We start from the raw sequence: 9,794 nt of genomic DNA on the forward strand, positions 1-9,794 counted from the left end.
AAAAACAAGTGGGAGACTGACGAAATATGAGGTTCACAGTTACACCCACATGTCTGTTAATATGGGTGCACCTGCAATTGTGTCTTTAGACCATACGTTTATTAGGAGAAGAGCTTTCATTACCAAAAAAAAAAAAGAAAGAAAGAAAAGAATGAAAAAGAAAAAAAAAAGAAAAAAAGAATAAAAATGTGTAAAGCAAATTTATATTCAAAGTGACCTCATTTGACCCGGTACAGCTCTAATGCTACAAACAGAAATGTAAAATTAAAAAAAGTCTTCACATCAGTTCTCGGGGGGGGGGGGGGGGGGAGGCTATGGCATATGCATGTTCAGACGACTTATTCATCTTAGCACTCCTAAATATAGCATTCTATGGATCTGCATTCACAGCACACAAAAAAATGAGTGCTCATAACCAGTGTATAACAGTTAGAATGCTACTTGGCTCAAAACTGTAAGATCCCTGAGAGAGATACAGCGAGAGAGAGGGGGAGAGAGAGAGAGAGAGAGAGAGAGAGAGAGAGTACCTTTTGACTCTTGTTTAATTTCAGATTGCAAGTTACCTTTTCCGTAACTTTTAAAAAATGTACATGAGCACATGTGCATGAGTATGTGTGCGTGTGTGTGTGTGTGTGTGTGTGTTTGTGTGTGTGTGTGTGTGTGTGTGTGTCTGTATCCACATGTTTTGAAAGACACTGTCCAGCAACTGTCACTGTCCCTAAAAGTTCCACAGTCCATATGACACTACATTCAGTCTCTTTATGAAAGGAAATAACCCATATTGTGAAGGTGAATGACCTCTATGGCCTCCTCCTCTCCCCCCTCTTCGCAGTGGCTGTTCTTTTGACTGAGCTCAAGACCCTCCCTTGACATCAGGGACTTCCCCTCATCCGCAGGCTGCTGCGGGGGAAGGAGGAGGTACGGAAGTTTACTTTAAGGTAACATAGATAACTAAAGTAGAGAAGTAGATCAAACTGTGACCAGAGCCCTTACTTCCCACTTGGTCAAAAGTTATACCTGAACCTGGCAGGGAGGAGAGAGAATGCAGACGGTCGATGAAGAGGTAACAGTTGGGGGAAAAAAAAGAAAGTATATAAAGAAGAGACTGGAGTGGTTCCGTTTTCACTTAAAATTGTTTCATTGTTTAGTTTCAGGAAATTTTGTTAATGACTGTTTCCTGTTTTGAGCATTGAAAGCTGGGCGTATCCCAGTTTCTGTTGATTTGGTCACTAGGGTACATTTGAAATCAGGGGTAAGCAACACTCTGTCACAGCCTGCACCTCATTTTGGACTTTTAGTTTGACATGTCTGTGCGCCTGTTCTGTCTGTCTCCGCTCCTCACTTGTTCCTGTTTGTCCAATTATTAACCTTGTTAATTTCAACCAATCCTGTTTTGCCCTGTTTAGTTTCCCTCTGTATTTAAGTCCTAGTGTTTTGCCTTGTCCTTTGTCTATCATTGTTTGTGTATTTAACACACTGTTATGCTGCACCTTTTTTTGTTATCAGTTTTTGTTCCTGGTTTGCACTTGTATTTTCATCTTTATTTTGTCAGTAGAATCCACCTGTCACCTCCAATCATTGTGTCTTGCGCATGGGTCCTGTAATTGCATCAGATAAGTAGGCCGACGCAAGCCCACGTTAAATTTTATATTTTAATAAGTGGACCTTAAAATCTGCCCTTGCATGAATTGAGAGCCAATGAAGGGAAGCCAGGACAGGTGTAATGTGATCAAACTTCCTTGTGCTGGTCAGAATTCTGGCAGAAGCATTCTGGACCAGCTGAAGACCATTGGTACTAGAGGCAGGCAGGCCAGAGTAAAAAAACATTGCAGTAATGGAGGCGAGACATGATGAATGTCTGAACATTGGTTTCTGCATCAGCCATACTTAAAGGGCCTAATTTTAGTGATATTACGGAGGTGATAAAAGGCAGTTTGGGTTGTTTTTGATATGAGTGACTAGCAAGAGACTACAGTCAAATCACACCAAGGTTTTTTTAGCTGATGAGTTTTGAGAGATGACGCAGTTGTCAAATTTTAGGGTAAGATCACTAAAAAGATGCTTATGTGTAGAGGGGACCAATGACCAGCATTTCAGTCTTGCCTGCAGCAAGCATCAGGAAGTTTGAAGACATCCAACCCTTAATAGCACAAAGACACGTCTCAAGGTTAGCCAATTCAGCGCGGTCATTGTGCTGGATAGGTAGGAAAATCTGAGTATCATCAGCATAACAATGGAAGTTAATGTTGTAACTACGAATAATGTCAACTGAAGGGAGCATGAAAATAGGTGAGGGCCAAGGACTGACCCCTGTTGTATTGTTGCACTGTTGACTGTCCGTTTTCCTTTTCTCTGTCATTTTGGCTGGCTGACAAAACGCGCACACACACCATGCAGGTTTATTTGCAGAAGTAGGAGAGAAGCAGCACCCATTAACTGATCTAAAGCTAACAAAGCTAAAGTTTAATTATATTTAGTTTAACTGAGGAAGCAAATCTCTAATGTTTTGCTGTCAGTGTGGAAACCGCGAGGTAACGGAGTGAACAAGATGCAGTCTGGTTACAAATGTAAATGTGTGTTATTCTGCTGAGTCTCGGTCAGCCACAGCTGAGCCACAAACGCTCGTACCGGGCTAATGTGTGTGGGATCGGGGAGAGCAGGCACTGAACCAAACCAGTATGAGGCAGAAGGGGGACAAAATCATTTGAAACTTAAAGACTTAAAAACGCATTGTTACCATTTATAATTTGCACAAGTGCTTTCAGTACATGTTATGATATTATTTAAATTTAAATAGTTTGGTTTACAATGATATGTTGAGGGGGACAACCCCCAGGATTTACACCTATGCATAGAACTGCACTGATAGCTTAAACTTTAACACCTTAAAAATATCACATACAGTGTGATGCAATATGGTGGCTTCATTTGGCCAAAATCAGTGCAGGAATAGTGGGAGAAATTCCTCCACTATTACACTTATTGTTATTTTATAGTACAGAAGCTTTTTTTTATTATTTTATTTTACTTTTTAAGGAGGATTAATATCCCCTAGGCTGAACTTACCATTGTTACGTCCCAGGTGTGATATGGCCTCCTGAGGTATGGGACGCAGCATAAAGGATTCCAACACCAGTGCTGGTTTTGGCGCTGCAACTACAAGAAAAAAAAAAACACAGACACATGAGCAATGTACAAGGACGTATTATATATATGATATATTTTGTATGTACAAAACTAAATTTACAAACATATACAAAATATTTACAACAAAGAGTATACAAGGGAAAGAGGAGGAGAGAACAACACATGGTGTCGAAGGAATGAACTGAGCGAAACAGAACAACTCTCACGACCTGCAACCCCCCCCCCCCCAAAAAAACACATACACACACACACACACACACACACACACACACACCTATGCGGCTGTGTAGGTATTTATGATGTGAAACAATGAGGAGGAAGTCTGAATGAGATATGGCTGATTATGATTTGGCATAGCGTTTAGAGAAAGGATGCTGTTTCTCTCAAATCACATGACTAACATTTCATGGGGAGGAGCTGTCCATCTGTGAACTTGAGATGAACCTCCTCAAAAGACTTGAGACTCGAGTTGGACTTGAGATTTGAGACTTGTGAACAAGTATATATGTGTGTGTGTGCGTACTTGCAAATATGGGTCGGTAGCACCCCCTTCCTAAATGTTCGGAGATGTGACATCTACTAGCAGACCAAGCTAGACAGCTTTAGCCAGCAACAACGCTGTTGTTTCAAATGCAGTTTGAGCGTAATGCATCCTCCCGTGTCATTGGGGGTCCAGACTCCCGAGTTGAACTTGGTAGTCCGAACTCCCAAGAGAGTCCGTACTTGACGTACTTTGTATTGAGAAACGGCTAAAATGAATCACAAATACATATAAGCACGCAAACACACACAGCAATGCCCATCCCCTGACTCGTGTCACTCTCCAACTGTCATTCTGAGTTTTCCACTCGCCACTCTCCAGTGCCAATGTGCCAAAAGATAAGGTATTTCGTTATTTCTGAAACCTAGACTAAACTTCACAAGATGCTAGACGTTCTGCATTTTAACGCAGGTGGCAGGTTGCTCTTCCGTTATCTCCCCTCTCAAATAACATGTATCCTAAAATTACGAGTTTATTTTTGTAATATTACGACCTTATTATCAAAATCTCTGATTTTTTTTTCCCTCCCTTTTTTTCCCCTGATATTACGTCGTACAAAGATGAAGCCGATTATTGGGACCAACAAGAGGTCCCAACTCAAACACAACTGATGATGAGAGTGCAGGTGCAGGCAGGGAGAGACCGACTGAGCCAGTGAAGAAGAAAAAGTACTTTATTACATTCTCGACCACAATGGCTAATGCAGTACCCGTGGTTGCGGGGAACACTATGCTGTGTGTGTATTTATTATTAATGAACGGCATCTCAGCCAGACACAGCTTTGTTATTGAATATTTAATTAACTACAATAAACAATATATTCAGATATCCAACATTATTGTAACCGAGGGAAAAGTTAGCTACCTAGTTAGCGGTGTTATCTAGCTAGCTAACTAGTTAATGTCTTGCTGTAATTCTAACGTGACAAGAAGCCAAACTAATGTATTGCTTAACATTACGTTATGAAAACAATGTATTTCTGATGAATTCAGGTTTTCAGTTTGAATACACAAGTATTGTAGTTCTTACCTTGGGTACGCTGACGGCAAATTCAGCTTCAGGTAGGTTTGGCAGCAGAAAAGCAGTTGGAGAGTGTCGCGAGTGGAAAAGTCAGAATGGCAGTTGGAGAGTGTCAAGATTCAGTCAAGATTCAGGCGATGGGGTATGGGCACTGCTGTGTGTGTTTTTGTGATTCATGTACTCAAGAGGAGACAATAAGTAATGCATTGATCCTTTTAAAGAGTAGAAAATTGGTTGGTCAAAATTGCGTAATCAGTGTTGGCATTTTTACATTTTGATTAGATTGAAATGGCTTAAATTTACCAGCTATATATTTGCACATTATCTCAAGTGTCAAAACAACAACAATTGAAAAAAAAATGTTTTCGACGGTGCATATATATGCAGATCACTTTGCCATACAATTTCATTATATTTTCTATTCTTTTCATTTTGGAAAATGTAGCCCACGTGGGACCCATCCAGTACCCATGTTCACTGTCTAAATGGTATACTTATTTCTAGCCCATATAATATTCATCTGGGGCCCCAACACCAACCCACTTAAAGGCCCACTCTGAGCCCATGCCCAGTTGAAGCCCACCTAACCCAAGTAAAGCCCATGTGGGCCCCACTTGGACGTGTTGGCTGGGGCAGTTTTTGAGAAAAGATGCTGGTTCTCTGAAATCACATGACTAATGCTTCATGGGGAGGAGCTGTCTGTCTGAGGTAGGAGGAACGTGATGCATCTACATATATATACACACAGTTAAGTGGTTTTCATCCATATAACAATCAAACATTCAGTAGATATCTAAAAGAACATTTACTCAAGACAAACTAAAAGGAAAAAAAGGAAAAACATGAGTGGAAGGAAAAACATGAGTGGATGTCCGTTTTCAGGGAAAGAATATCAGTATGTATTCTAAGAAAATATTCTCCAGTGATCTATAGGGGAAAAAAATCAGATATCAACATTGCCAAACTTTTATTGTGCAATGTTATCAAAGTTTGTATTGTGTTCTTGTTCTTAAAATTACTTACAGTACTACAGAGGAGGAAGATGATTCCCAGAGGGGCATCGACAAAGCCGCTAAAGGAGGACTCATTTATGGAAAGTATCTACAGGTAAGAACATTTGGAGGTTTAAACATTTTTACATCGCTGGAAAATAACATCTCTCACTAAGTTACTCAAACTACAGTAAAATATCTTTTTTTATCTATCACATAACAGTAGTCATTCAGTCTATGTATGGAAGGCATAAAACACATTTTACTATTTTTTAAATGTTTTCTGGACAGTTTAATCAATAAACTTTTGCTCTACTATAAGTTGGATAAGATTTTAAATGCACAAGCGTTAGAAAGTGAGAAGAGACACAGCAAAAGTCATGATGAGCACCTCTTCATTGTCACCCACCAAGGTAACATCCTTTTTATCTAGTTATTGCATTTTTTGTTTACCTCTTGTTTATCTGTGGGACCTGAGAACTGGCAAAGGGACAACAGTGCCTTTGATGTTTTGTAAATTCTGTATTTTAACTATCATGCCAGAACATATTTTTCTATGTGCATAGGTTGTGTTTAACAAAATAACATATAAAAAAATGCACACTTGTCTTAGTAAATGAAGACAGATCTGGAGATTTGAACCTTCCAGACTGCTGTCACTTATATGTAACAAGAAAAATTGTATTAAAGTACCTCAGTATCTTCATTGTCTATGTACATCACTATGAATTTCTGTCTCTGACAAAAATAATTCTTTTGTGCCTTTTCAGCGTATGAACTCTGGTTTAAGCAAGTGCTTTGGGAACTGGACTCAGTGCGTGAACTTTTCATACAAAATCATGTAAGTAACTCTCATACAGATGAGTCTGCATTATGTCAGAAAAAAATGAAATATCCGTCCATAATAAGCCACTATTGCTGTGTTACTTTCATTTGCTTTCAGGTACCAGATGAGAGGAACATGTTGAAGGTGGTGAGTCGGATTCATAGAATTACAGTGATACTCAAACTACTTGTGAATCAGTTTGCTGTTTTGGAGACAATGACTCCATTGGACTTCTTTGACTTTAGGTAAGCTGTACAGTACCAAAAGCTCTTTATGCTGATGTTACTTTAGATAGTAATTAATTAATGGTCTGACCTAAGTATGGTCATAATCTAAAAATCTGAGGTGACTGTAAATTAAAAATATCGATACAGATTGTAAAAAGTATATATATATAAATATAATTATTTTCTTTTTTTTTTCTTTTTTTTTGCCATTTCACAATAGACACAATCAGCACAAATTATGACATACAGTAGTGCACAGGAATTCCAAATGATTTTTTTTTTTTTGGATTTTTTGGTTTTGTCCATCACAGGGAATACCTGTTTCCAGCCTCAGGGTTCCAAAGTCTTCAGTTCCGTCTCTTGGAGATTAAAGTTGGTGTGGCAGACAACCGAAGAGTTCCATACAACCGTCAGCACTACAGGGAAAACTTCCATGGCCAGGAAAGTGAGGACTTACTCAGATCAGAGCAGGAGCCTTCCTTGCTGCAACTTGTGGAGGTAACTTCTACTTTTAACTATTTTAAACTGTTCTGCTTACTCTTTCATCAGCATCAAAACTGACAGAAATTAAGAGAGCAAAATTTGTACTTGAAGTAAAATGGAAATGACCAAAATTGTATTGCTTTTTGGTGGCATTGTGTATCCCATCAAATCTCATATATAGTGATTTTTATTCATTTTGGTTTTATGTATCTATTTTTAGAAATGGTTGGAGAGAACACCTGGTTTGGAAGAAGATGGGTTCAACTTTTGGGGGAAGTTACAAGCAAACATTGAAGAGGGTTTCAAACTGAAGATGCAGAAACTTGAGGTTCGTATTGCTTAGGGATAATCCTAGTCATCAGGGAATTTTACAAAGATTTACAATAGGTTTTTTAATGTTGTTTACCAAACGAGCCAAAGCACCTGTTCCATGGACTTTCTGAGTGTGTCTCACTGAAGCAGTTTAATGAAATTCTTACCACCTATTCTCAGGACATTCTTAACATATGTTGTATACTATTACGACTTACAAACCTCAAGAAAAGTTGACTGAAATTTCTTGTGTTTATAGAATATTTGTAATATTCTGAATGTTGATTCACATGGTTTCCCCTGTCCCAGGACCTCTTCCAGAACTGCCCTCTCACTATTTTACCGCAGTTCTTCCAGTTCTTCCACACGACACTATCAACAATTAACAATCTTCTGTCTGCTAACAGAAAGAGCCAGATTCTGAGAGGAAAGAGGACATGCTTCAGGATCTCAAAAAACAGAGAGAAGGGTTCACTTCTCTGTTTGATTCCAATCATCATGATGATCTTTTAAGAAAAGGTCAGTTTTTGTAGTGTCAGTTTGTTTTTCAGGATGATCTTCCTAACTTAGCGATCTTATGAGGCCAAAGTGTTCCTTGTAAACCATAGTTACCTGAGTTGCCTTTAAAACACCATTTTCACAGCGTGTTGCTATTACATTACACGATTTTGATGGGAGCTTTTTTCCGTTGACCTGTTAAAAATCAAACTAGAGCTGACATTGTGTAACAGTCAGCACCTACTTGCAATAGGTGCTTTGATTACATAGCTGACTGTTATTTATTTTCAGGCCAATCAGTGTTCACTGTTAAGTTTATTTTTGCAATAAAACTGTTAGTGTGCTTTAAAATTAAAAGTGATACATTTCTTGTGTGCAGGTGAACGACGACTTTCGTACAAAGGCCTTCAAGGAGCTCTGATGATCTACTTCTACAGGTAAAAAAAAAGAAATCTTTATGATTTCTGTTTTTTAAATTGTATGTAACAGGCTGTTGTGTCATGGGACTTGGATAGCATATCTGTTATTGAAATATTTCTTAGGGAGGAACTTCAATTCCAGATACCTTTCCAGCTGCTGAATTCTCTGATGGAGGTTGACACCCTCATGAATAAATGGAGATGTAAGTCAACTGTTCAGAGCCATTAGACCTATTATTTCACCTACATAAAATGAAGTAGCTTATATTCTTAGAGAAGGATATGTCTGTTCAGTTTCATTAATTGTACATGACTTGAATCATTTTACTACTGCTCAGAGGATTAAGACACCATTGACACAGCACAGGATCACTATGCATTTATAAATACTTTCACACTCGTGCAGATCACCATGTGTGCATGGTGCACCGCATGATTGGCAGCAAAGCAGGCACAGGAGGCTCCTCAGGCTACCACTACTTACGCTCCACAATCGGGTGAGTGCATCATCATCTGAGGCAGAAAGATAGATAGATAGATAGATAGATAGATAGATAGATAGATAGATAGATAGATAGATAGATAGATAGATAGATAGATAGACAGACAGATAGACAGTCAGTGTCTTACCAAGAGGAGGTTGTTTAGTGAAAAGGTACTTTAAAACTTCCTGTGCTCAGTTCCCCACATGCAGTTATATCTTTATGTGCAATCTATAACTACTGTAATTATAGGATGTGTACAATCTGTAACTACTGTAATTAAAGTTACTATCTTTGACTTTGAAGATATAAGACTGATAAAGGATATGTTAATGATCAGATATAGCATATAAAATTTCCTTAGTGCACATTTCTAATATTGTTGCCGTCTTTTTTTAATTGCAGTGACCGTTATAAAGTTTTTGTGGATTTGTTCAACCTGACCACTTACCTGGTGCCACGTGACTGGGTGCCCAAAATTGAGCCCCAACATTAATAAATTCCCATATATAACTGAGTGCTTACAGCTCATGTCGCTCCTGCAGTGGAGAGGAGCCTTATTAAAAACACTGCTTTCTCTCTATTCTTTCGTGCAGAGATATAAGAAGTCAAGTAATTACAATGAGCAGACATTTAAGTAAAATCATGAATTGATGAGACTTTCAGATACATGCTGGCTTCCTCAATCCTGCTGCACAAAACAGTCTTAAAGATTAAGGAACATAAATAATTCCCTAACATTTGTAGACATAATCCTGAAAATATTTATATCCCAAACTATATGGAGATTTGTCATAAGAGAGATCTTATGACAAATCTCATTTCCTCTGCAGTGAATAGATCTCCT

At 38.5% G+C, this 9,794-nt stretch overlaps 1 protein-coding gene across 1 annotated transcript; it reads left to right on the forward strand.

The window, feature by feature from the left end:
- The first annotated feature begins 5,568 nt into the window (after positions 1–5,568).
- Positions 5,569–9,443, forward strand: LOC115820143 (tryptophan 2,3-dioxygenase B-like). The gene is made up of 12 exons (XM_030783621.1): positions 5,569–5,605; positions 5,718–5,815; positions 6,023–6,113; positions 6,471–6,541; positions 6,644–6,771; positions 7,065–7,251; positions 7,457–7,564; positions 7,956–8,067; positions 8,426–8,483; positions 8,589–8,668; positions 8,872–8,962; positions 9,353–9,443. The coding sequence occupies exons 1-12, from the start codon at positions 5,569–5,571 to the stop codon at positions 9,441–9,443; spliced, it is 1,152 nt and encodes a 383-aa protein (XP_030639481.1).
- The last annotated feature ends 351 nt before the right edge of the window (positions 9,444–9,794 follow it).

Source organism: Chanos chanos, chromosome 9 (assembly GCF_902362185.1).
Source record: "Chanos chanos chromosome 9, fChaCha1.1, whole genome shotgun sequence".
Taxonomy (NCBI): domain Eukaryota; kingdom Metazoa; phylum Chordata; class Actinopteri; order Gonorynchiformes; family Chanidae; genus Chanos; species Chanos chanos.

Bases quoted from the DNA above. Each gene is read 5' to 3' on its own strand.
- LOC115820143 (XM_030783621.1), top strand. From the start codon at position 5,569: ATGAGTGGATGTCCGTTTTCAGGGAAAGAATATCAGT. The intron at 5,606-5,717 runs ATGTATTCTAAG...GTGTTCTTGTTC, and splicing joins TTCAGGGAAAGAATATCAGT to TTAAAATTACTTACAGTACT. The intron at 8,484-8,588 runs GTAAAAAAAAAG...AATATTTCTTAG, and splicing joins CTGATGATCTACTTCTACAG to GGAGGAACTTCAATTCCAGA.